The sequence below is a fragment of the Hermetia illucens genome, chromosome 2 (assembly GCF_905115235.1).
Source record: "Hermetia illucens chromosome 2, iHerIll2.2.curated.20191125, whole genome shotgun sequence".
Classification (NCBI taxonomy): domain Eukaryota; kingdom Metazoa; phylum Arthropoda; class Insecta; order Diptera; family Stratiomyidae; genus Hermetia; species Hermetia illucens.
Genome location: NC_051850.1, coordinates 29,839,317 through 29,866,934, shown reverse-complemented (window position 1 = coordinate 29,866,934; position 27,618 = coordinate 29,839,317). Strand labels below are relative to the sequence as shown.

The window sequence follows — 27,618 nt, the reverse complement described above, 5'->3', positions numbered from 1 at the left end:
ACTATGGAAAGCCATCGGATCATAGTAGGAATGCTCACTAGTCGCTGTATGCTAAACTATCACCTGGGAAAGTTAGGGATATCGTCGAACATTGCCTGAAGATTCGATGAGGAGAGTGATGAACCTCCACACTTGCTCAGAGACAAATTCCAGCACTTGTGCAAAGTAGTTGAAAGCACCCGGGAGAATGCTTAATACCAGATGTCAGGTTTAAACATTTGGAAGCAGGGAACATAATAAAGTTCCTGTCGGTTATAGACTGAAATGGCATAATAATAATCGTTGGTGTAACAATCCATTTGAAGTGCTTTAGAGCACTTCACTCAAGACCGTAGCGGAACACCACAGTACACTGTAAGACGCAATGTGGTCAGCATTGCGTTCGCCCGATATTATTACCCCGATTTGACTCTGGTACTCATTCACACCTGAGTCGACTGGTGTCCGACATCCAGTCACGATAACAAATCCCTCTGCTACCAGTGAGGTTTGAACTGCGACCTTCCGTTACGACAGGATCAGTGTATGGGTCCAACGGTCTTTTCTGAAATTAGTCCACTGTTGCTGCATTTCTTGCACAGCTTCTCTTTAGTAGCAAGACCCGCGTGTGGATTTCACCATTACTGCGATAAGCAGCCGGCGAAGTCTCTTTGAGATGTAATTCTCGATTATCCGAACTAAATAACTATGGACACCCAGTTTAGCCAGGGTGCTTTTAATTCAACCCTAGTTGACGAGGTATTCCTGAGGATCGAAGTCATAACCGTGAAGTACTTACCAATGGCCGATGCCACCCGAGGGAGATCCATATGACCGTTGCTAATGCATCGACCGTAGCATAGGCTCTCCGCCGCTCCGACAGGAAACCCGCTAGCTTAACGAACGGAAACTGCTTGTTGTATATTATCCTTTCAAACATCTCTCTCATAGTGTTTAAAAGACGGGGGGTTCTAGGTGGCGGAAAACATCCCTTCCACCATGCATAATTCAAAAGGACTTATAAGCCTTGTGGGTCCGATATTAGTAGCCAACTCCAAGGCTTTGTTTGCAATCTCTAATCCCGGAGCTTTATTATCCCCAATTCATCTGCAGATCTCTTGTAGTTCCTCTTCCGTAAGCAGCGATCCATGGGTCCGTATTTGCTTAAGGTACAGCTGCTTGTAGCAGTTCCGCTTACTTTACCGTACGGTCTTCTTAAAGTTACTTCAAAGATTGTGGTATTCTTTCTACATCTGCTGATGTTCTGGCTTCTCCTTCGTCCTTTAGCACGTCCTCAGACACGATACAGCAAGATTTCCTGGTTCCAAGGGTAGTTTGATTTCATAGTGTGCTAGAAATGCCCCGCCACATTGTACCGTTGATTGCCTGACAAAGCTGGCACACATTTTCCAACGCATTCCCTTTATGTTGTGACCTGCTTCTAAATCCACAAGGAATATCTCCTCCTCGAAAGTTCCAGTTTTCTAGCCAGGTATCCAGGTTTTCTTACTTCTGTTGGGCTTTCGAGTGCCGCCTCCTTCGTCTCTAATGTTCAGACCCGTGAAGGTGAAACGGATTTGGCCCCTGGTATTTGTCACTTGCCTTCCCCTGTCCATGGCCCATTCGGTAAAGTGGCCGGCAATAATTTTAGGGCTGGGGTCTATAGCATCCAGTGTCAAGCTGTCTAGTATCTCTTCGCTATTATAATACTTAAAAAGGCTGATGCGCATATTATTCATCCTATCCGCGCTGCCGCTGCGATATTCAAGTACTTCATTTCAGCTTTTCAAGGACGGAGTAACGGGATCCTCCGTCCGTCCTAAGAGCAACTTCAATTTTCAATTCCATCCCCTGGGGGATGAAGAGTTTATGGAGAGAGAAGGAGAAGTTCTCCTTTCTTCAACCACGAAGAAAACTCTCCTTCCTTACAAAAGTGAGGATCCCCAAAAGTTATTTTTTTATATTAGGGAGTAACTCAAGGAGTACATGAGGACACAATGATTTTCGTGTTTAACTCCGTTTAAAAATTGGTGTAGCCATTCCCCCTTAAAAGATTTGGCAACGAGGCTACATACGAAGGACCTCCCGCTTTGCCTTTTATACCTATCCTTTTCACTGGTGGGATAGGGTTCAAAAATAAACCTTACCGTCATGACACGAAAGCAGCTTCATTTCGAGGGGAAACAGCTACCAAGATTTATCAAGGGAGTTAAAGAGGGAACCTTCCCTTTCCGCCTGTGTACCCGTCTTCTATCCCTCCGGGGGTAGGTTTGAATTTTTAAATTTGATAACATTAGTATAAAAAAAATCGCTTTGAGGGGCCATAACTTTTTAAGGGGGGAAGTTGGCCATCACGAGTTTTCACCGGAGTTGAGAGGGGCTGACCTCCCGCTCCATAAGCTTCCTATCCTCTCTGAGAATGGGGTTGAACATTTCATCTACATTCCAACGGTATGTGGTTACCGTAAACGCTTTTGTGGGGCATAGCCCGACAACCTCACCCACCCTCCATTGCTGTCAGTTTCTGGCAACATTTCAACTATAATATAATACTACATTTGTAGCTTTTCAGCTTTTCTTTTTTATTAATTCTGATTCCAAAGCTTTTGGGGCTGGACTATATGTAATATTGGTGAAAGCTTTAATCATTTTAATAATTCCTTCAGCTTTTTGATGAAGTTAATAAACAAAAGTATCAATCTAAAGATACTATCGGCCCTATGACAGGAAATTGTCATACATTCTACTCAAGGTATTGTATTGTAATAGATACTTGTATAATCATTGTTCGTACCATGCACTAAGAGAATATTCATTAAGAGCTTTAATATTTGCTTTAATTTTGAGGGTTTTGTAGTAAATATAATACCTTTAGAAATAGAAACTCGAACAATTTACCTTTTGGTCATATATTTGATGGATAGAAATTTGGAAAAAGAAGTGAAATCTTAACGCATTAAACGTAGATTTGATTTATTATCTAGACTTTAATATTTATTAGAGTGGTTTCCCTTCTATCGAAGTTAGGATTGAAATTGTTCAGTGGCACGAATTTCCCGGAAGACAAGATCGATAATCGCCTTTTGGATCCTTGTTTGTAATTAGTGATAAGCCTAACTCGGTTAATTTATCACAATAAAATGGAAAATCCAACAAAAACAAGCAATTACTCTGAAAAAGTCCCCCGGGTTTATGGTTACATAGAGCTTCGTCGATAAAAAAGAATCTTTAGGTGACTAATTTATTGCATACATATTGATTGCTGATTATCGTTAGTGATTGATTAATAGATGTTTCATTCCGCCGAATTAGTGGATTATAATTTCCTGAGCTGATAAGGCAGAGCATTACGAGTATTGTGGAATTTCCTCTCGGTACATGGCCATCACTCCTCCAACCGGTGGTTGAAATTTATCTTTAACCACTTTTGGAAAATTTACTTTGCCCTTACGATCACTGTTTGGTGTGATATTATTGCGAAATTACGAAATTTGTGGGAAGCTGGGGATTTTTAATTCATGTATACAACAAATTAGGGGGAAATCCACGACGCATTGTATCCTTTCATGTGAAATGGAGGCCCGTTCTGCATGGTTCACGCTGTTATCGTTTTGGCCTCAATGTATGGAAGTGGTCCCTTTTATAGTACTTTGCTTTTGGAATCTTAGAGTCTTTTGCCTCAATTAGAATGATAATATACGCCATGCTCAGGGTTTGAGATAATGGTCTAGATCTGTTCCGATCATTGTCTCTTGTCCTGTGGAATAAATTATAATATTTGCTTTGGAGTCCGGTAATAGTTCGCTATAATATCTAGACGACGCAAAGATTTTTGCTCAATCTTTCACGGACTTAGCATATGATGATATGACCAGCATTCTGGCAATGTTCAATAGCTGGAACCTTCGAAACGGATATAAACACTCTCCGCCAAAGGGGTCAATTGACAATATTTTGCATTGTCTGGTAGGTGAAGATAACATTATCTGGTAGGCGAAGATAGCCTCAGTTTTCAGACTAGTCAGTGAGAAGATTGACAGGCAAATTAACAAGGCCCACCGGGAGTATCTTCGGAAAAGCCGATTAAAGAACTGAACCATCGCTAGAAAAAATTACAGCTGCTTTTCACAGAGAGGTATACTTTCTCCGCATTTGTCGTTACAATCAATCGTTACTCTTCTCTTGGAAAGAAGAATTGGAATTAAAACTTTGTCTGCCCTCTGGAAAATCCTCCCAACCGTTACTTTCTTCCCTGATCCCTGTGTTTTGTAGTTGGTTGTGAATTGTTAGCTTCCCCTATGTGGAGGCTGCTTGTTTTTGGAATGCAGCAAATAGTTGGAGGTGGAGTTCTCTCTCGCATTTTGTCGTCTCTTCGACTTTACTATTCTTCTAGTATACTAGAAATTTATTGAATTGTATTTTTGGGGGACGAGCTTATACGCAACTCATTTACTTTTTTTGTAGATTAAAGGTGGATATACAGTGAGCTCAGATCTGACAGTCATGCCAACAGTCAAGGTCTAAGGTAATATGGATTTCTCCAACAATTCCCCGTGGGATGTCTCTCCTTTTGAATAGTGTAATTTCTTATTGAAAACAAGGATAACTCTGCAGTGGTTGAACTTAGCTTATCTATTGGATTTGGCCGGTCTCAGTCTGTATCCGCATGTATCCCCTAGAGGCCTGATACTTCACCGGATGTGATTCCTTCCACAAACCGTGATGTTCCTTCCACTTCTTTAGCTGATCGAGAATTATCGGCCTTCAGAGAACCATTGTCTTTTGTTCCACTAAGTCAAGCTCGATCGTCCGATCCACATTTCGCCACGATGCTGACGGTTTCATTAGCGTACACTTCAACATCTTCAGGTTGTTTCGCAACGGCAACCACGCTTCAAGCCAAATGATCCGTAAACCTGATTATCGTAGTCCCTTTCAGTACGATAGAGAGAAGGCCCCATTGTAAACAGCCCTGTGGTGTGTGTGTGCTTGGGGTGGGAGAGAGGCCAAGGCTCTGAGCACTCAGAGCTTAGTGGTCCATTGTACTCGATTCCCCCGTCTAACGAAATATTCTGGACTTATTTATGTATCCCGCTGCAGTTGGAGTACATCAGCACCAAAACTCCGATGTCTGATGCGTCCGTGTGCGGGGCACTCACATAGAAAATGTTCAGCGGATTCCGCTTCCTCATTACAGGATGGACAGCTTGGATAATTCCCATTCTGAACATATGCCCAGTTAGTGAATGGCCAGTCAGAATGCCCACAATACTTCTGCAAGTTTTCCTGCTTTTCAACAGGATAAATTTTGCAGTATGTTTGTTTGGTTCTGACAGGAAGGGTTTGATCTGTTTAGCAGCATTAAGGCTTCGTCACCTGCCATTATGCTACTGACACCCGAATTGCTGGTTCCGCTCCGGGCATGGGGAAAGCTGAAGCCTCTTTTGTTAAGGCATCCGAGATTTCATTTCCCTCTACACCACAATGACCAGGTACCCAGAGTAATTCAACCGTATTGAATTTAGAAACAGAGTTTAATCGGTTGCTACATTCCTGAACGATTTTTGAAGTGATCAAAATATTACTAAACGCCCTCAATGCAGCTTGACTATCACTACAGATTGCGATGCGCCTGCCCTTCAGCCGCTTGTTAATCACCCAGTTTGCCACCCTTAGGATCGCATACACTTCAGCCTGAAAGACCGTTGTGTATTGTCCCAAAGGAAAAGCTCACTTCTCCTTTTGATCCGATTGGTAGACTTCTGCTCCAGAACCATTTTCTGTCTTTGAGCCATCGGTGTAGAAGACGTCAGTATATCCTGATACGCATTATTCTGGTTCTCTCCAGTTTTCCCTTAGTTTTAAGATAACATCATATTTTCTACCAAACAGATGTATGGGGATTTGAGAATCGGAAAGCATTGCGAAAACTAGATTCAGTTTTCCCAATGACTCTTCCCATGCTCTGTGCTCCTCACGTCCATTGTTTTCCCATAGATCTAATCGAATTCGTCTATGAGTTGCTCTTATCGCAGTACTCTGAATAAATAAATCCGTTGCGTTGCCCATGGCACCGGTGATACCAAGATACATAGTTTTTGAAGTGTGGCTAGTTGATAGCGAAAACCCTTTTATTTCACCTTAACCCACCACACTACGGATACATAAGCGAAAATGGGTCTAATTCACAGTACTACCTGAGGCCTAAATCCACATGTCAAGGCAAAGGACCGCCTATACAGTCCGTAAGCTATGAGAGCTCGTTTCATCTTTATCTCTACGTGTTTGTTCCAAAGAAGCTTCTTGTCTAGAATAACTCTCAGATTATTAGCTTCTTCGGAGAGTTGAAGGGTTGTAACCCTCATTTCTGGAAGGCAAAGACCATTCAGTTTCCTCGTTTTTGTAAATAATACTATTGTGGCTTTATTTCAAGTTATTGAAGGTCCATGCCTCAGACACCAACTGTCAATCAAATCAAGGGTGCGTTGTGTATTTCTACACATCATTCCGAGATTTCGACCAACAGCGAGCACAGGCACATCATCCGCATAAGCTTGAAGGTGTATTGGCAGATTTTGTAGTTCGCATAGTAGTGAGTTGATCAACATATGCCATAGAAGTGGCGAAAGCACACTTCATTGAAGGCAGCCTTTCATCGTTTCCGTTATTAGGTAGCGATCAGCACACCAAAAACCCCTGCGTTAGCATAGCGTAGATTCACTTTATTAGAGCTTCGTCAACATCATGTCCCAACAAATATGCTCTCTGGCGGCATCACAGAGCTTTTGGAAGGGCGCACAGACAAAAGCTCCTTCAATGCCTACGAACACCCCCATCGCGTACTCACCCTTCAGAGTTGCATCTTCTATCTTTGAAACCGAAGAATGAAGATCAGACTCATAGGACTTTCCACGTTGGTAATCATGTTGGTTTTCATTTAAGGGGTGCGCCTTCCAGCGAAGGTGAGGCTCAAACAGTCTCTTCAGACATTTCAGCAATAATGATGTTCTCCCGGGTAGTGTACTTTCAAGAGAGTCTGTATAGACTCAACTCTGGAGTTCGTGAAAGTACCTTCCGATTTTATAGGCGAGTCCAACATGGCCGACTCATCCTTATTAAGGACTCTGCACAACTTGGAAGTCTCCCTTTCATCTTCCAGTTCCTAACAGTGTGCTTTGAAAGAGCCGCGTTTCGAACGTTTTACGAGCCTCTTATATTCACGCTGTGAGTTCCGGAAGTTTAGTCAGTCTTTATCTTTATCCGTTGTGCATTTAGAAGTCATCTGATTGATTTCCTGAGTCTCTGCATTTCTCGGTTCCACCGTGGAGCCTTTTTCCACGTTGGCCTCGTAAAATTGGACAAGCCTCTTCAAAACACTCTAAAGGTGTGCGATTCAGAGTTTTCAATTGATCTTCTATCGCTAAAGGAGTTTCTAGTCACCTAGGGAGCTCAACTTTGTCGCCAAGATGTGCATTGAACTTCGTCCAATCCGTTTTCGTAGCATATTCCGTCTTTGTATTACAGGCTTTTCGCCTGCAATAATTAGATTAAATTCTAAGTAACGGTGATCTGAGAGACTTCATCCAGCACTCGCCAGTTTGTAATCAACTGTAACAACTTTGAAGTGCAGATTGTTGGGTCAATTATTTCATTTCTTCTTGGCCCCATGAGCGTAGGGGGGCACCCTACGTTCGAGCTGAATTGATAAAATCAAAAAGCTTCTCTCTTCTAGGATTGCATTTGCTATTGCCCCAACAGATATGCTGAGCGTTCGCATCACAACCTATTAAAAGTTTAAGGCCATTTGATTCTGCATACACTACCAGATCCCTTAGTTCTTGCGTCGGCGGAGGGCACAAAGAATTATAGGGTAAGCAGAGGTAACTATGACATTTCTTCTCTTACGATTCACCGGGTATTGTAAGTTGACCGCAACAAGGTCCTGGGAACAGAATTGTCTCAGCGTGGTTGCACCTAACCATTTTGACATCAGAACGCAGGCCCTCGGTCTCGAGCCTCTTTCATCGAAAAAGATCCTAGTCCCCTTGACTTATCCAATACCACAGATTCTGTTAAAGTGAACCCATGGCTCTTGAACCAGAAATATATAAGGACAGTCCTGTAACATTACCAGCTTTGCCCCCAGTGGATAGGAAGAAGCTTTGGCATGCTGGAGGTTGATCTGATTAACTCTTATGTTAGTAGCCATAAGTGCAGTCTAATATGAACCGCCCTGTGGCACTCCTACAATGACGGTTTACTGCTTAGGTCCCTGATCGGTATTACACGAAAGGGTTCTTTCCGAAAGTTAAGTTTCATGTAGCTAAGTGTAGTAACTAGGGACAACATTTTTGAAGTTCAATGTCATTATAGGGCAGCAGAAATTGGAGGGCATTTTGCCTCTATGTGTTTTGCATTATTCTCAGAAATGGGTATACTTTTTGACACGAAATCTGGTGACAAGGGGGACTGTGACTCCAACACAAGGGACGAGTATTTCAGAAAATCCCATACTAATGTTTTTAATTTAAGAACCTTTTCCTTTACAGTTAATAACTCCCCCGTGAACTTTATACAAAAGTGGCATTTAGCATCGAGGATTGAACGAAACCCCATAGGTCCAATCTATAGATCTTACCTCCTTACCTTTTATATCCTGGATCGTGGCATTTGGGTCATACATTTTCCGGCTCCTGGCGGGGTGGGGTTAATACTTTTCCTTTGATTTTCTAAAGTTAGCTGCACGTACTTTTTTCGTAACTTCCCACAGATTTCTCCAAGCTGATATTTCTGGTCCTGGTAGTTTTATATGTGACGTTTGAGGGACTGGAGTGCCTAGAAGGATCCTTGCCATTTGCATGTATCTACAGGAACTTCAGTGGAGGTGCTGGTTGGTTTTGTCTTTTTTGGATAGCTTTGCCTTCGCATTGACCATAGTTTACCTGGATCGTCAGTTTGGCCCTTTGCTGCATCGATGAACTGGCCAGTAGGGGATCTTCACTGTATCTATTCAGATCTTCTTCAGAGCTATTAGGTTTTCCCAGAAGGTCACGTATCTGCGTGTGTTGATCTTGGATCCAAAAAAGGTGCGAGACCAGGTCTATCCAACCGGAAGGAAGAAAGTAATTCTTATTAAATGAAATACTGACGTATATGTCAGGCAATGGCCTTAACCATTTCCTGAAGTATGTAGTTAGCAAATGGAGCAGTATTTATTTGATGATTTAGATCTGCTAGAGTTTACTATGGCATCATTATTTTTTAGTCGTCCTTCCCGGATTCGGTTGTTTCTAAACATCATAATTATTCGTCGTTTGTTTGATTTCCTCAAAAAAGTTACGTAAATTTGGTAATTTTATTCTACTATCAGCACGAAGAACTGTCACTTCTAGTCTAGGTAACAAGATAAGATTTGGTATTGTGGTTTTAAGATATATTTATACAACAATGGGGGAATGTGGTCGTGATAAAGTTGATTAGAATATGCGGTGGATTGTGAAAATAAAACCTGAAATAAGTGATCGAAAGAAGGAACATTGATTATGTAAAAATATCTAACACAAAATATGTGGGGGGGATTATATTTCATAAACCGAAATTAGGTATTGTTTCTGAATACGATTGATGAGAATCTTGTAGCGCTTACGATCTAAAAGGTATGAATTTTGTCACATTATCGAGTGAAATTGGCTATATTTTGTATATTATGCATAAATGTATAAGAGTCCACCCCATTTCACGTTTTGAATACCGTCAAATCAATAACTAGCAAATATTTGGCAATTGCTATTCATGGAAAAACGATAAAGAGAATATCAGCCTAAACCTTTCGAGTACTTAACAACAGCGATTAAATGCATTTATTAGCGCTATAGCAAACACGGATAAGCATATCGGCAAGTGTTTTTACACGATTGAAGAAATTTATGTTCAGATTACCATTTTTATTATTTTATTATTTTATCCGGGATACAGAAACTGATAACAAGGGTGACCAAACACGGTCAGAACTGATAAAATATTCAGGAAATATTTTGGTGGTTGTTGTTCGAATATGATTTGACACTTGGTTTATCGTGTCTAACTTCTGTCAGATAGTGTCCAGGGTATTGAAAATATATGCCATTGCAATTGACGCATAGAGTGGGATTGTCTAAAGTTGCCACTAAACCCTATGTCAGGCATAGTGCGTCAGTTTCATCTACGGACTTTCCCTATCGGTACCTAGCAATATGATTTGATTTCTCCTACAACTTTCCAAGAAGCCTGCATTATTTCTCAACTGTTCTGTCTGGCGGTCCTCTTTTCGGATATTCTGGGATAGTTAGTTTCATTGAATGGCATAACTCTATTGATTTTGCTTGTATGACCTATCCACTGTCATTTCCGCCTTCCCTACCATCTGATCGTACCCCGATGGAATTTTTCATTTGCTATTAGACCAGACTACACCGATAACACAACTCAGACATGAGTTGGTGAAAGTTTGAAGCCTTCGAGTATCAGTGTTCGATAGCGCCTTCAATATTCCCCCTATTAACAAAAATGGTGCGAGAGGAAGTAGATATCATCAGCGTAGTTAAAGTCTTTGAGAACAGATGACATCGCCCATGGAAACTTTCCCCTACCTACATCCTCTAGTCAAGGCAGCAAGAGGTAGTCGGTAACGGGAAGAAAACCTTGGCGAACTCGGCTTTGGATTTCAAATTCCGCTGAGATTTTACCAATTGCTGTGCGTCACATTTTGCACCATTATATATCGCTCTGATATTGACTATTAGCGGCGCAAAGCAGGGTTGGTATATTGGTGCAACAAATAGGCGGATGGATGACTGCCCATGAGTTGAGTCTTCCGATGCAAAAACCGAAGTAATCATTGTAACTAAAGAGAGAATTCCGAACCTGTGACCCGTCTTAATCGGTGGGAACATTATAGAGCCAAATACAATGGGTGAAGACATTGAACTGAAGTTCAACTTCAGGATGAGCTTTTTCGAGTAAATTAAAATAGCGACAGTCAAGGCTGTAGAGCAATTTTGGCCTCAAGTTAGCTAATATGCTGAGTAGCCCATCTCTAGTAGGATACGCCTTATTATATGGGGGATGCAGTCTGTTCTGCATGATGGCGCGGAGATGTGGGCTGATGTTCTTAGCAAGGAGGTATCGTAAGCAATTTGCGAAACTACAGTGAGGAAAAGCTGTTTGCGGGCGAAGTATGTGACCGCCTAAATGCAACACTGCATGTAATCCACAGTTAGTGCCTCCATAATGGACTCATGGTGACTCATGGTAGGAAGACTGGACTAGTTATGTTCACTAAGAACGTCAAGTGGGGAAGCTACACGCTACCCACCTTATCAGGGGCAGAAATCCGGCTGGTTCAAACAGTCACATATTTAAGAGTACATCTCGACTCCAAGTTAAGGTGGAGGTACCAACAATATCAGAAATCCTGCAGATTACTCTGGTACTGTAGGACTGTGATCGGTAAGACCTGGGGACTTTCACCAAAACGGATTCATCGGATGTATACATCCATAATAAAACCCATTTTGATGGTCTTCGAAAAGACATATTCCGTCCACAAATCTTATGAGATTACAGGCTTAATAAGCTTCAGCGATGGGTCAGTCATGAAAAACGGATCGAGCGTAAGGGTGTTCCTGGGAAATCCGATCTTTCGGGAAAATGACGACCATTTTCCAGGAATTTATTGTTAGCAGAAGAATGTTTGCGGCAAAGATGGAGGGGTCGCATCATTCGAATCTGTTTCGACAGTCGGGCAGCATTATCAACACTAATCAGTAACGACATATCAAGCCAGTCGGTGTGGAGTTGTCATCAGATGGTGCTGAAACTTGGCCGCCTTAAGGAAACATTCCCGATGTGGGTGTTGGGACACTCAAACATCGCTGGTAATGAGGAAGCTGACAGACTGGCTCGCCAAAGTTCTGAATCCACAATGGTGAGGCAGAACCAATTTTTGGAATTCGGACATCTACTGTCAAGTCTACTCTGAAGGGTGAAATTGCAAGGATTCACGCAGCCGAATGGAGAAAATTGAACTTCTGCCGGGAGGAGAAAATCTTTGTGAAGGAACCCGAGGCTGCTAGAGCGGCATTTTTGTTGTCCCTTAAGAGGTGGGACAAGAAAACCCTAGTAGGGCTTCTAACGAGACGCTGCCCCTTAAACTACCACATGGAAAAAATCGGAGTGGTTGTCCCGGCCATATGCATCCAATGCCAGGAGGAAGAAGAGGCGATCCTGCACTTCCTATGCAGCTGCCCAGACTCCATAGACCTCAGAGGAAGATACCTTAGTAAAGGTTTCTTCAGCGAAGAGTTTGCGTATTCTCTATCTCTGAAGAATGTTCTCAGATTCGCGATAGCCTTCGAATAGGCTAATGAATAGGCGATCTGCGGGGATAGTACAACGGCCCTAATAAAGGAATGAGTGCTTGGAGCTGCATGCTGCCCCCATTAAACTAAACTAACTGACTATTTGCATGGTTTTAGATTAGATGAGCTTCCCGACTATCCCGCGGATCTGAAGTACATAATGTTGCATTTTCCGAGGTTGATGAAAAACAGAAGAGGCTTACTCTGTGACCTACACATTATTGCAAACATCGAAGGTGGTCTGAGAATGCAAATTCTGAATGACTGTTGAAAGTCAAATTAACTTCTAGTTAACACTTATCTCAGCGCTGGGCATTTGGGGTCCGCAGTTAGGTGGCTATTACATAAACTCTTTTTTCTTTCGCACAACATGGGCTTGAGGCTCTTCCGCACTCTTTGTCAATGTCCCCAATATTCCCATATTTCCTCCATCGAAAGGACGGACCAGTGCATTTTTGCATATTCTCCCGAAGATGATGATACACTAACAGGACATGAAGAGTACCGTGAGTACCTACCGTGAAGGCATAATCACACGGTCCTCTTCGAATCTGAATTTTCTTGGAGACCAATTCCGTAAGATGGACAGATATGCTAGGCAAACAAAAAAACTCATTCCACGTGCCAAGCTATCTCTTGCGGGTATTGAGGGATTATCTGAAAGACCGCTCCCTGCTCTATGAGACGCTAGAGGGCTAAAGCAGGATGGAAATCACGTTGGAAGTAGCATAGGGATCCATTCTAAGACCGGAACTCTGGAACGCTTCCTACGATAGTCTGTTGAGACTCGATATGCCTGAAGAGTCGTGCCTGGTCGGTTATGCAGACGACGTTGCGGCAGTTGTTGCCGAATGCACTGTTGAACAGGCGCAAAGCAGACTTCGTATATTGATACGACGGGTAAGCGGATGGATGACTGCTCATGGTTTCAGCCTTGCGCTGGAAAAAACCGAAGCAGTCATCTTGACCAGAAGGAAAATCCCGACCCTGCGTCTTATATCAATCAGCGAGTTGACTATAGAGCCAAAACCAGAGGTTAAATACCATGGTTTAATGCTCAATTCGAAGATGAGCTTCTTTGTGCAAATCAAAGCAGCAGCGGACAGGGCTGCAGCTGGAGTCGCGGCCTTGGGTCGGCTAATGGCGAATATCAACTAGGACACGTCTCCTTATGGGAGCAATTCAGTCGGTTCTGCTCTATGGTGCGAAGGTATGGGCTGGTGCCCTTGATAAGGAGGCGCATCGTAAACGCCTTGGTCAAGTGGTGAGGCGGGGAGCTTTGCGAGTGGCATCTGCTGAGCACCCCGTCTCCGAACCGGCTGTGGTGGTGATCGCCGGAGTGATCCTCGTTGCCATCCTTGCCAGGGAGCGCAAAGCTGTCTACCGCCGTAAGGACGAAAACTTAAAAGAGGTGGTTGCCCATGAAGAACGTCAACGCACTCTTACCGAGTGAAAACATTCTTGGCAAAATGAGCCATGGGGCAGATGGACTGCGCGGCTCATCGAAAAATTAGACCCGTGGTTGAACAGAATGCACGATGAGATTCATTACTGCCTTACCCAACTTCTAAGTGGGCATGGAGGTTTTCAGTCTTACTTGTACAGGATCAGGAAGGCGGGATCTCCTGATTGTGTGTTCTGCAATGGAATGGCGGACGACGCTGAACACACCTTTTTCTCTTGCAATTGGTGGGATGACTTTTGTCAGCAGCTTTATGCAGACACAGGGGCGCTTTCTCCAGACAAAATTTTCAGAGAGATACTGAAGGGCGCAGGCAGCTGGAATCGTATTGCGAGTTATGTTCGGACTCTTCTTACTGCGAAGAAGATTGAACTCGACTGGCGGAGGGATCGGACGGTAAGGGGTTCCCTGAACTAACAACTCCGTTCCTCCTCTCCCCTCCCTTTGGTGAAAGGAATTCCCGGACTTGAAGGCTCCCAAAGCCGAGAGAGCGGGAGGGCTAGCCTGAAGTAATGTGTCAAACGGTTACAGGCTAGTTCTCTGATGACAGAGAGGTGTTTAGTTCGCAGTCTGACAGCGTGCTGTTGTGGGAGTCCAACCCTGTGTGCTTAAACGCATTCACCTACCCTACAAAAAAAATCACTTGGATTATCTTGGAGACCACAAGACTGACACGGCGGTACTGATTTATACTGAGTGCAGGCTCAGCATTCATACCAGTGGATGCAAAATCTATCTAACATCTCCGCTGCAACTAAAGGGTACGGCGCCTGAGTTGTACATTGTAGCTCTATGCTTAAGCCCATGTGGAGCTCCTCCCAGAATTCTCCTGCAACATATGTTCTCCTGGCTCCTATGGTACCAAATAACCTCCGATGAGACTTCAGATGAGTCCTTTGTAGACTCGGGTCTGATCGCACTCCCCAACGGGTTGACTGGAATTAGCTCGGTTCACGAACAGGACAGTAAGTTAAAGTCTCTATTCCGGTCATGTGGGGAACCACCCCTCGTCAGGCACTTTCCGTCCAGTTGTCACCTCTCCAGCATGAGCCGACGAATGTTACGCTTGTAGAGCATCTATCCCCGACTTTGCAAAGTAAGGTCGTCCTTGGAAACACTTCTTCTCTGCCTGAAAGCAGATCTGGCCCCCACAGGAAGTCTCGACTGTTCTCACGACATGTTTGTGTTTCCTTTTGAGTGCAAACTTCATTTATCAGTTTCCTGATGAATATTACGACTATTTTTATGTGTACCGACAACGTGTGAGCTGTAATTATATACACAATATAAAGATAACAAAGATTAGTCATCATGAGTAAAAGTATCGTAATTAACGACGATTATCAATATCTACTTAGCTTTGCTGTGTACATAGTCAACGAACAATAGTAAAAAAAAATTCTGGGCGATGACTGCACTATTGAAGCTCTTGATAACATCTCGATGGCTAACTTACCGTGTTTGTGTAGTTGAATTTATCACATGTTATTAACATTAATGGCACTTGTATTGGAGCCTGATATTGCTAACTTTTGCGATTGTCTTACCTGGTTTTCCCCCGATGGATGTTTATCGGTAGCGAAATGGAGTCGAAAGTGAGCCCCACTTGGTCAATGTTAGTCATCTGAAAGTGCACTGAAGTTCGTGAACATGAAAACCCCGACTAGGTTGCCAGATTTCGTCCCTTCCCATGCTCGTAGTCGGCTGTTATCAACAGCACGCAGTCTGCACACTACATGTTATCTGGGCAAAACAGAGAGTCGTATTAAAAGCCATGTCTGCTCTTCAAGCATGGAATTACTGCACTAGAGCCTAGAGGGTAGTAGAGTATCTAAAGAAGGTTGTTTCAGTATCTACAGTAATCCACCCGGTCGGGCACCTCACTGTCCTGATAGAAGTCAACGGGAACAAACAACATTCGAAGTATTTGCGGCTTTCGGTTAGTAGAAGTGAAGTGGTCGCCGAGCTTGGGAGAGAAGTGTTCAGTGCGTCGCTTTCAACTCTTGAAATTGAGTCGTCTCCGTTCAGATACACAGTACAGATACAAGATTGGAAGTTTTTTCGTGGGCTGGTGCGTTCAACGTTGACGCTGAGTACAGAGAACAAGTGCTAAATTGCACTTAGATTGACGATTAGTCATTTATAGTCGAAACCTATTTACGTGGTGAACTCGAATCCGAAAGAAGCGGCAAAATGTGCGGAATTTGCAAGTGTGCCGAGAGCGTTGTCTGCTGGTAAGTATCTGTAGCTTGTAGTGAATTAGTGCTTTATTATTGACCAAACAGACGTTCCTTGTGTTACGGATTAATTGACTACTCATAAAAAATCGACACACCTTACGTGTTTCGGAGCTTCTTAGGAATTAATAGCATAAAAAATGAGCAGGTTCCACTGGTTGGGTACAGCCGGTTAGTCTGCATAGCTCCAAGGCGGGAAGATACAGACGACGGGAAGTTGGGGGAAGTTGCTAACTAGTGGAAACCTACGGCTCCACTTAGTCGTCTCCATTCCACTCTCTTAGGCAAGAGTAGTAAACAATGAATAATTGCAGTCACATGAATGGGATAAGTACCCCTCGGAGCTGAAAAAGTCCCATTAACTTGGGAAGGTCGCGATCTGCTCTTGGATCTATTATTATCCAATTTACTTGTTTGGATTCAAGAAATTCTAAGAAAGATTCTCGATACTTTAAAATGTTCGATTCTATTTTTTTCCCAAAAGATATCTATAGGATCAAGAAAGGCCAAAAGGCAGCCGCAATATTTTCATTTTTATGAATTTTCTGCTAAATATAGCATCCACCAATCTACTTGGGACTTAATAGCTTCCAATAGGGAGATGGGAGTCGTGATACGACATTCTGTTGTGGAGCCATCGGATAGTATCATGGAGATATCATTTCTGTCGCACCAGCTTGCCGTGCATTGCTTAGACAGGGCCCATTAGTTGGGGCAGCAGCCCCCCCCCCAGCATGGTAGTGGCCCAATCTATTCAAAATTAAATATGAAACGCTCATGAATGACTGTGTCATGAACACGGAAATGATATGGAGCCCAGTGTAAACCGCACGCAGCGGATGTATGTATCGTCGTAGCATGTGAAGTGGTTATAAATAAAACTTTCGCATTTGTGTAGTCCTGGGCTGCGGGGTGACATTTCGGGGAGAAAGGGCGACCGTAGCCAATGGGTGGAAAATTCAATTTATACGAAAGGCCACCACAGACCCGTGAATAATATGCTCGTAAAAAGTGGTTATATTCCTTCCCCTGATCATGGTTCCAAACCTGAAAATACACTAAAAACGAATTCGTAATAAAGCTAGAGCAATTAATGAAAAACGTCCTTCGGGACCACTTCGCCTTATGAAAAACAATGCGGTTTCATTCACTTACTGAAAACCAGTTTTCAGTTTTTCCTCTAAAGTCTCATTTCCAGGTCTCTCACTCTTTTCTTCCTAGTGTATACGGAAGGACATTCTTCGGCGACAGTGAGTCGCAATTAGGGTGCTCCCGCCAGTAAAAATATTCATAGAACAGGATTCCATACCGGGTGAGATTTTTCTTGCTCTGTGTGTGCGCAGCGCATCTCATCCTATTTATGTCTAGGGATAGTGGCAAATGTTCGAAAGGATGAATGAATGAATGAATAAGGGATACCAGGGCATTAAACTCACTGTATCGGGACTGTTAACAGAGAGTTGAAGCATTCCTGGGCTGCGTTGAAGGGAAGATTTACTCACGCTCTTCTCAGAACTTCTTGCTGAAAAGGACATTCATACATACATTTGAATATATGAAAGAACGTTCCACCTCGCTTATCATACAATCGTATTTGCGGCCATTATGATGTTACAAGGATAAACATTATGTCCTTGAACTAGAAAGGATGTACTCAATGAAGTGCTTCAGGAAAACATATTGAGGTCAGTGGCATATTATATCCTAAGAACGATTTCAAGGATATTTTTTTCGACTTGGCGCCGAAATAAGTAGAGTAACACCTGAAGTATGTCAAACACAAGGTGAACTAAATTATCTTCAGGGAATCATTAGTCTAGTTTGGGGAGTTCCATGCTATTTACAATATAAAGTAAAACAAGCTCTAGTGGAATGATATGGTCGAACGTATAATTTTTGTGATAAACGAAACAGGAGACATACATCCGAGACGTGGTTACTTAGTATAATTAATGACTTTGTTATTGGATGACATCAAGGCTTCAAGCAAGGACTCGTGTGAATGTGTTTCGATGGATGGGTGAGGTTGAAATGCGATTGAGTTACAAATCGTATCAAGGTCTTCAGGGTTGGAATAGGGATGGGAATTAATACGTTGTAACAGTTCGCGCTTTCACCCAATTATTTACAATTATTGTCTGTATTTCTTATTACTATGCAAGTCAGTCGATATGTATACCTGATTTGGAAGGACCTAAATTGATAAGATTTAGATGGACAGGTATTCATCATAATTGCTGGTGGTGGAGTATAGTTCGTCAATCTCACCTAAGCGCCATCGTTCGCGGTTACCTGAAACATTCTTCACCTCCGCCCACGACTTCCCGAGATGCTCGCACTCCTCCTTTACTGTTTTGGCCTAAGTGCCCGTAAGGCGACCTATTTGTCGGCCATTTTGGGAGAGTGGATTCCACTGAATGACGTGACCCCCCATGCGATTGTCACTCCATCTTAATGTGCGACTTAGCGACCTGCGACTGCCATCTTCCGATCATATCGCGTACATGCTTGACACTTTGTGCGCCAACCAAGTTCATCTTTTGAGATAATGTTAGGCCAGCGTGTTTTGATGGGACGACGCATGCAGGTATTGACGAAACCTCACTTTCCATGTGCTACTCCCCTATAGTGATATAGAAAAAAACATAGAACAGTCTCAACTTGATTTTGGTGCTGAGATAACTGCATTTCTAGATTTTATACAGGGTAGTGGAAGAGGATGTAGCGCTATTAATGCGTCGGGGAACATCCAGTTCGGTGTCTCCGTGGGAAGAAACCACACTTCCTAAATATACAAATTGATCGACGCCTTCAATGCTTTGCCCATTAATGTAAACAGGGAGAGTTTGATGGTCCAACAGACGGAGAACCGTGGTTTTGTTCGCGTTTATCTTTAGTCCAACTATACCATATCCAGAACCATTTGGCTAAGATCCATGACCCGATGAGAATGCAAACAGATTTTATCAGCGTAGTCGAGGTGTTTGAGGAAAGATATCATCTTCTGTTGAATTCCTCCACGTCCTACAGACAAAGTAGTATGAAGAACATCACCAATAGCAAGAAGAAATAATATCAGTGACAGGATGTAATCCAAGCAGACTCCGCTTTGGACCATAAAATCCTTCGAGATCATGCTTTGATGTAGCACGTGACATTTTGCGCAATCATCTGTCGCTCTGATAATAGCTATTAGTTTCTCCAGAATGCCCATCCTACATAAAGCATTCCAGATACAGCCCTTGTTCAGGACAGGTAAAACGAAGATCTAAGCTCCGCACACTGTTCCAAAATGATCGGTAGGCTGTTGATGTGGTCAACGCATGCATGATCCGGAGCGGAAACCAGCCTGCTCCCTGTCGATCAAACTTTCGAGATGTTCTTTGATGCGTTCCATGATCTGTTTTTGCGATTATATTTACGGAGGCCTGGAGTACGCAGATACGCCTCCAATTATTACACTCAAAAAAGGTCCCCTTCTTTGGGACCCTGCCGATCATCCTCTTCTTCCAAAGTCTCAGATTCATAAGATTTCCGTATGAGTGGAAGCAGCAGTAACTGCAGGTGCTGGGATGAATAACTCTGCCAAGCCAAGCGGCTTTACTTCGTTTGAGTGAATTGATGACCGAAATCATTTCTCTTCTTCTTGGAGGAACAGTCCGCATCCGTATATTACGGTGAATAGTCATTTCATCAAGATTGGTGACAGGCCCCGCGACAGGTCGACCAAGAAAATGCATACAATGTCGTTACAAACATGATGATCGGATTGAGTCACAATCGAGCCGACCCCGCTTGTGAACGGGACAAAGGCTTAAGAAAAAGAAATAAGTCATTTCATCAAGGGCAATTGATCCGCGTTCCTCCAACCATTCACCATCCTCTTGTAATTTGTCGAATGTTTCACGGGTCCACTGCATTTTCATAATTCCATAGTGAGGTGTCCTTTTCACCTCTTCAGTTGGTCGTCATCGTGGACGTCCTTTACAGGATCTCATCGAAAGATTTGTGACCTCATGCAAGCTCTTTCGTGATGCAGAATACATTTTTGACCAGCGCAACAGCAAACTTAAGTGACGCATCAGATGGTGATCCCTTTTGAGGCCGGTATTAGCGCCTTCTTGTTCCACACATCAAGGAGACAAGCCCTAAATTAACTGCCGATCGCAAAGTCGTCGAACTAATTGCTCCTACGGTGTCGATCAGTTGAAACTCAACTGACCCTCTGGCAGGCTCTGTGTTCGAACAATGTGCTACCAATGAGGAGGTGGTGGAAATCTACGTACCTCCCACCATTACCGTTGCCGTTTTCAAAACCGTTTTCCCGCATCACATGTCCGAGCAAGGTGTTGTCAGATCTCAAGTTGGCATTCATATTATCAATTACCATCACAATACTGACTGGAATCTTGCAGTTAGAAGTCTGTCAGAAACCGACTTCCAGGCGAAGAGAGCGCGCCTTGCGGTAGTTGTCAGAAGCAAACCGATACCGGGTTCTTGTCTGATACGAGTTGGCTTTCCAGAGTACAGAAGCACATTGCCATAAGAGGGAGTAGAGTACCCTCCTGAGTCACACCATCTTATTTCGCTAATGCCCAGAATGTCCAGCTTATATCGCTGGAATTCCCACTCAAGTTAGGGAGAGCGAGCATTCAGGGAACGCTCACTATCGTTGTCGAGGAGGGTGCAGACATTCCCGAAACCAATCATACCGTTTTTGATAGCCAGTGAGGTCAGTTCTTATCCGATGCGTTGTTGACGTTGAAAACTTTGCAGGTTGCTAGTACACTAATTTCTATCCCTTTTAGCCGCTTTTTACGACAAGTGGGGACGACTTTGAGTGTATTCTTAAGCTAGAGCTCACAGGGTAGGCCAGACAGAAAATTTTGAATACTATTGTGGGAACAATGCATTTTGTGCCCTTTGTACACTCACTGATTATCCTGATGAACTTCTCCTTTTCGTTTGTAAGGAAGCTTTTAAAGCACCATTTAATGTGTCAAGCCTATATTATTTTGGTCAGCTCTTGGATTGCTTCCGATTGACTTCGTCTTAACTAGCAAGCAGATCCGATGAGAAGGAAGTGGAAAGGGGGGGGCTATTCCACTGGCGCGGAATTTTCACCCCAGACTCGGATCATTTTCACCCCAAGCCCCGTGTTCCGCATAAATTTCACCCGTTCTCGGATTTTCTCTTTAGGGACTTCTAGCAGTTATTATTTGTGTCGATGACTGATTCTCGACGATGGGGAAAACGCCATATTGATTAGGAAACTTCGCTAAATGTTGGATTCAATCGGCCAACCGACACATTGGTCTCGTGTCCCTTCTTGTTGAGGCGGTAGACGTTGTTATTCAGTCATTTACTGGTGAAAGATACTTCGTATGGTTAATCTGGAGATCTTTTAATACATGAGTGTGAAAAAGTTCATTGCTGATTATGGTATGCAGACGCGCGCTTTTGTACTCCTCTCATTAACGACCTCAAGGGTCCCAAAAAGTGCCGTCGGCTCTGAGGCTGTCCCTCTTTCATGCAGAATAGAGGTAACTCCAGTGTTGTTCCATAGACTGGTTCGACAGTTGAAGTTGCTGAAGGAAAGAGAGGACTGGAGGCATACCGATGAAAGAAGACTGTACATAAGCTACCATTTAGGAAAGATCGCAACCAACAATGGATGGAAAGCCTTATGATCGGAATTTTTTAAAATGTAGTCCTTCACTACTGGCCCCTCCTCCCATGAATTTCCCGTAGTTACCCATAATTAACTTAACTTGACGTATCGTGCACAATGATGAGAAAATAGAGTGACAACAATTCTTTGGAAAAGGCGTGGACATGTTAGTTGGGATAATCGTTGTCCACTCAGTCCTTTTTTTCCATTATTTAATTCCGACCCCAAAGGCATCGTTGAATAGTTTTTTCAAATGATCTTTTCCGGCTGTGGCTCAGTTGACTGTATACTTTCTCCCAATCGTCACTACAAAGATTTCCTTTGAATCTCTCATGAAATCTCATTGCTGGGAAGCATGCGGTCTATACCACTGCGTTTTCAGTGTTTTATAGTAGCATCACTAGCATCACTTGTCTTTGTGATCCATTTGGTAACCTGGATGTTCGAATGTTACAGAGAACATGTTTATCTCAAAAGTCTGCGCCGTGCATCTGGCAGTCAACACAGCATTTCGCACGATTTCTTTTTGGAACTCGATTTTCACTTGATTGCCAGTTAGACTGCAATTTTTGAGCTTCAACATAAGGTCCATTTTCTGGGACCGCGGAGAGAATCATACCCGGGATCAAATAAGGAGACTGCGAGAAATTATCAAGGAGAAAAGCTAAGGCAAACTATGAGCTGCGAACTGCTCAAGAAACTGTTGTTGTGATGATTGCTGTCAGAAATTTCAACTGCTCGAGTACCTAACCTATTTTCCAGAGAGACGTTTATCTGCTCTCTTGTCTCAACGAACAACTTGAAGGACAGAAATGTCAAGGTAATAATGGGGCAATGCATTTCAGTTTCGACTAAGGCCGACCAAGGCCTGAACTATTAGGCGGTTACATCTGAATATAAGTTACACCCATGTGGCCTCCGCGGAATAATAAAAAGGGGTGAATAACATTTGGGAATCACTTGGCTTCCGCTGTTTCCAAAGCAGAGGTGAGGCAATGTCTGACGAGCCTTTGTTCTGGACGAAACCGCAAGTCATTGTTTTCCTCCTCCTTTCGATAGCAGGCCCGAGATGTCACTAATACGGTAGAGCCTCGTTGTTCAATATTTTGATCCGTTGGGCCAGGTTGGTTGAATTTATGTCAAGTTCGCATCGACTCAGAGTTTCGTTCATAACAAGAGAAAGCCCTGTCCTGGGTGTTTCTCTGTTCGTGGTCCTGGTTAAGTCATTGCCTCCCAGATCTGATTGGATTGTCCTGTTGTCCCATACGTAAGCCACCCCATCAATCTTATTTTGGTTAGAGTTTCTTACATTGTTGAATGCTCTTCATTTGTCCCGAACGGCAGCTAAGATGTATTGCTTGTTATATAATGTCCGCTCTATTATACTAATTACTTTGCTAAGATAGTACCCGTAGATTTTTTTTTCGCGTTTTGAACTTGAAAAGTGATGAACTTTACAATGATTGGTCTCAAATGGATGTCTAAAATAGGCCCTAGGGTTTTCAACGCGAAGCAGGTATCGCTAATTAACCTTAAAGAATCACGGCCTCCTCGTCTTTGGGATGGGAACTGCCCGGATGCATTCTCAGGTGTTCCCAGCTTAGGTAGATCTCCACCAGCCGCTCTGTCTTGCTGGTTCTGCAGCATAGCTGGTATTATGATCTTTGTACCACAAGATTTCTATGTTGGGAAACTGTTTAAATAAGTAAATGTAGCAAAAGACGACCCCCGACCCCCACATATGTTTTCTGGCAAAACAGAGTCCTAGCTTTCAATCGTCCTATCTTGCGGGAAAATGTCTGTGAACTAGTAGCTCAAGAGTTCCGCCAAAAGGTATTGACTAGGCACCATGCAACTTTTTAAGAAAGGATGGGTTCCCTGGTCCTTTGTTCAGAATCTTGTATAGCCTGGTAAAGTTGCCATTGCCTTCAATATACGCTTGTAGCAGGTATTGATAACCCTTTTAGTTATCTTCTTGAGATTAGCGCAGTTCTCATTTCAGTACGGTGGTGGCGTTTTATTGCTGCAATTTCATGAGTGGGAGACGACAGAAGTATTTTCCATTGCTTTATCTAAAATCGCAATCTTTGAATTCGGTTCAACTATGTTGCAAGTGTTATCAACAAGAGTTCATTGAGGCTCAATTGTAATAATCTGAGCGAACTCCGCCCAGTGAGACCTCGTAAGGTCTCCAAATAGTTTGAGAGCCTCTAGCAAAAGGTTGGGACTAAAGAGTATCGTGATCCAGAAATATCGATGATGATACGATGGTGCAATTTGTGATTTTTTCGTTTAAGGATGGATCCGAAGTCGGCATCTTGTTGCTGAAGAGCAGCTTGCCCAGACTTTTTTTTGGTTCACGAAGGGAGTAATGAAAAATTAAGAAGGGAAGATGACTTCCGGTTTCGTATGAGCGAATTGGAAATTAGCGTTTAACACCTGCGAACCACGTTGCTCCAGGACAGAGGTGAGGCAGCGTGTGATGACATGCCTCTGCACTGGTACGAAACCGTAAGCTGTCTTCGCATTTTAATTGTTGACAATAAACGATATATGGCAATTTTTTGAAAATAAAGTTTCATTTACACTACTCTCTGCGTTGTTAGCTGACGTAGTGGTGGACTTTTTGCTGGATCGCCGATTTTCCTTGCCTTGAACATTTCGATAGTAGTGTCGACTAGGTCCAGGTTACCGTCTTATTTTGAGAATCGGAACACTTTGATATATCTCATGTCATTGTTTGTGGTCAGATTTCTCCAGTACTTCTAGGCACACTCCATTAATGAGAGATAGGAGAAGCAGAACTTGTTAGGGTTTTTCCTCCTTTGATAAAATTCAGTCGTCCATGGACATCGCATGGTTGTGAAGGCGCAGTTTATCCTTATCAGCACGGGTCCTGGGCAACCAATCTGAAAATGGTTCTTCTTGAAATCTTGTCATATCGGAACCTTCTTGTCGCCTTTCTGGGCAATCTCGTGCGAAGTTTTCATGACATTTTGGCATTGGTTCTGGAGAGGTATGCTAGCAGTTTTTTATTTCTTCCGAGGTTTCCGGTCGTGACAATTCACATCCTTCCCTCTTTTAGATTCGCTGCCCGACGCAAGGCGTACTATGTTACTTATTTGACTACAGTAGTTCCCGTATCACTATCAGAGGTCCTCACGGTCATCGGCTTTAGGACATCAGTTCTGTGACTGGTACATGCTACGCTGTAGTCGATTTTCATTGTTTCTTGACTGAAACCAAGCAGCTCATTAAACTAGGACTTGTCTTCTGTTGCAACCTTAACCGAAATCAGAACCAACCGAGCTATTAAACGTTCCCACTTAATTTTTTTTGTGCTGAGTTTTTCCTGCAGTCGCTATTGTTTAAGGACGGCAGGCTTTCTTTAACAATGAAGACTCAGCACTCATAAATCTTCCTTAGGCATAATTGGATTAGATATTTTGGGTTCAATCGACTCATCCGATTGTTGTGAAAGTTCATTGACAGTCTGATGTAATCTATTATTTGGGTTCACAGCGTCCAATACGCGTATTTTTTTCTGGAAAATTTCCGATAATTTCTATATATGTAGATATGCTTTCTGGTGCCGTCGAAAAACATTAGCAGGTACTATATTGGTGTTTTTCTGTGATCACATCGTATTTTTAGATAAGCCTCGGCTATTGATATCTTATCTTTCTCTGTGTAAACTGTAACGGTTAGGAAAATCAAGTGCGTCACAATGTTGGCCTCCGATTTTCGGCACCAAGTACTAGCCACTTTTTGTATAGTATCCGACGTACCTAATCAGAAAATCTTCTTTCGATTAGTTAGTGTAGTTGTAAATGTTTTTCAATCTATCTCTAACTGGAGAAATCAAAGTATCTCAAATCTCTGATAAAGTCCACTATGTGAAGACGGCCAAGATAATGTTCTTTTTCTGGATTCCAGGAGTTGACGTTGTTTGTAGCAATCGTAAATTTCTGGGATTTTTTTCCTAGTGGTGTTGAAAACAAATTACCAACTTCCGAGGTGTATGACGCACTTACATATGATTTAAAGTTTAAATATTAGCTTGAAAAATATATTCACTGCTAACCAGTGTCTCTATCTTTCTATTTTCAGTTGCTTTTCGTGTGCGTGGAACCTCTTCATTTCCTTGGTCAGCGGTATCATAATTCTGCTGATTATCATAGGTGTTATCGTCTACTTTGTTGTTTTCCACAATAAAGACGACACTCACCAAAACGTTACAGAACAAATGCATTCGAATCTTACACAGCTCATAAAACAAACCATAGAGAATACGCGGAACCAGATTTCATAGATTAGCACGTACTCTGTAAGAAGTGAACGAGAAAAGTATCTACCGAGAAAATTAATGGAAAAATAGTTGTTTATAAAAGAGTAAAGGATGCACTTTGAGGAAAGATGGAAGGGAGGAAACTACAAAAAGATGTTCCTTGAAATTTTATGAAATTTTAATAAGTATGTCAACTGTATAGCTACTATGTATCGTCGCAGCATTTCATTGCCATTTTCTTCAATATTTATTCGCTTCCATTTTGTTGATTGATTGCTCAGCTTTCTTAGATCGGTACGTATTGTTCCCTGATTTATATACCCAGATAACAGCTGATTTTTCGAGTATCTATAGAAGCTAACTTTGTTCGCTTATCTTTTTCAGATATGTATATATTGTCACACTTTGAACAGTTGCAGTTTTTCCAACTATATTTTATCAAAGACTCTCCAAAATCCACAGAGTTCCTTTTCAATATGTTCTTCCTGACCGTGTTTTTATAGAAAATGAATGAAAATGATGCACAATTAGTAACAATAGCAAATGATCTAAAATAACCAGAGTGAGGCTATTACACAACGTAACAATCTTTGATACAAAGTCGTCAGCCTTCGAATTTTCTAAGTGAACAATAGCATTTTATACTTGGAACAAATTTGAATAAACACAAAACAAACCGCACAATGGAGTCGATAATTGCATTATTCACATCATCACGCGAAAATGGTGAGCGACTGGAAAAGTTTTGTTGATTTAGAACTACATACTCAGGGGGCAAGTTGTGCAATTGGGAAATAAACGTCGAACCCTCACCGTCCGCACAAAATGCCCAAATACAATATTTACAAATAGAACAATTTACAGAGCAAGTTACCACGAAAAGGAATGGGAACTCTGGCTGCATCGCACTTCGACAGAAAGCAGGAGACAAAGTCATTTAAAATTAGCGTTAAAAATATTGTATTAACACAAAGTGTTTTTAAAGACATTTAAGGGATATACTGATGATTATACACACATTATATACATTATTATTACAAATTAAATTATATTTATTGTAAAAAAAGATTTATTGCTTTTTGCCATCAACACATTAATAGTAAAGTTCTCCAGGCTTTCTCCCCGCAGGATTGGATGACGAAGGATATGGTCAACATTGCATCATGTACCAATCCTCATTCATTCCTGCATTTCTGCGAACACTGTTTATTGGATAGTTTGAAGTCAGAGGTAACTGATTGTATTCGAACGGAGCCTCACTGATACCTGGTCACCTCGGTGACTAAGCTTGACCTTACGATTCTACAAGGACCTGTGGCACGGCCTAACTGACAAATTGAGAACATGAAGAACGCAAGGCAAATAACGTCAATCGGGCGAGATCCCACACCGCCCACAAACCGGTTGCCGATCTGGGGGGGAAGGGGGACGACCACCAAAAATGGTATGAGGTCAGTATTTCAGACGTCAGGAAGGAGACAGGCTTGAGTCTCCCAAATGCAAAATGGTATGGTTAACAAGGCTCAGAATAGACCTAAGCCTTAATGTGCAGAACTAAAGAAAAGGGGAGCATCGAGATCCGT

At 42.6% G+C, this 27,618-nt stretch overlaps 1 protein-coding gene across 4 annotated transcripts in view; it reads left to right on the top strand.

Moving 5' to 3' along the window:
* The window catches only part of LOC119647614 (protein midgut expression 1), a 41,233-nt gene extending 14,696 nt beyond the window's left edge, over window positions 1-26,537 (top strand). The window contains exons 1-4 of one of the 4 annotated variants that reach the window (XM_038048652.1): window positions 15,624-16,073; window positions 25,858-26,074; window positions 26,126-26,329; window positions 26,420-26,537. In XM_038048652.1, the coding sequence (XP_037904580.1) occupies window positions 16,033-16,073; window positions 25,858-26,059 (243 nt within the window). In that variant the 5' untranslated portion in view covers window positions 15,624-16,032 and the 3' untranslated portion in view covers window positions 26,060-26,074; window positions 26,126-26,329; window positions 26,420-26,537. Of the gene's footprint in view, window positions 1-15,623; window positions 16,074-25,402; window positions 25,614-25,683; window positions 25,765-25,857; window positions 26,330-26,419 lie in introns of those variants that run through there. The other 3 variants (XM_038048651.1, XM_038048650.1, XM_038048653.1) reach the window with 3 other exon arrangements.
* The last annotated feature ends 1,081 nt before the right edge of the window (window positions 26,538-27,618 follow it).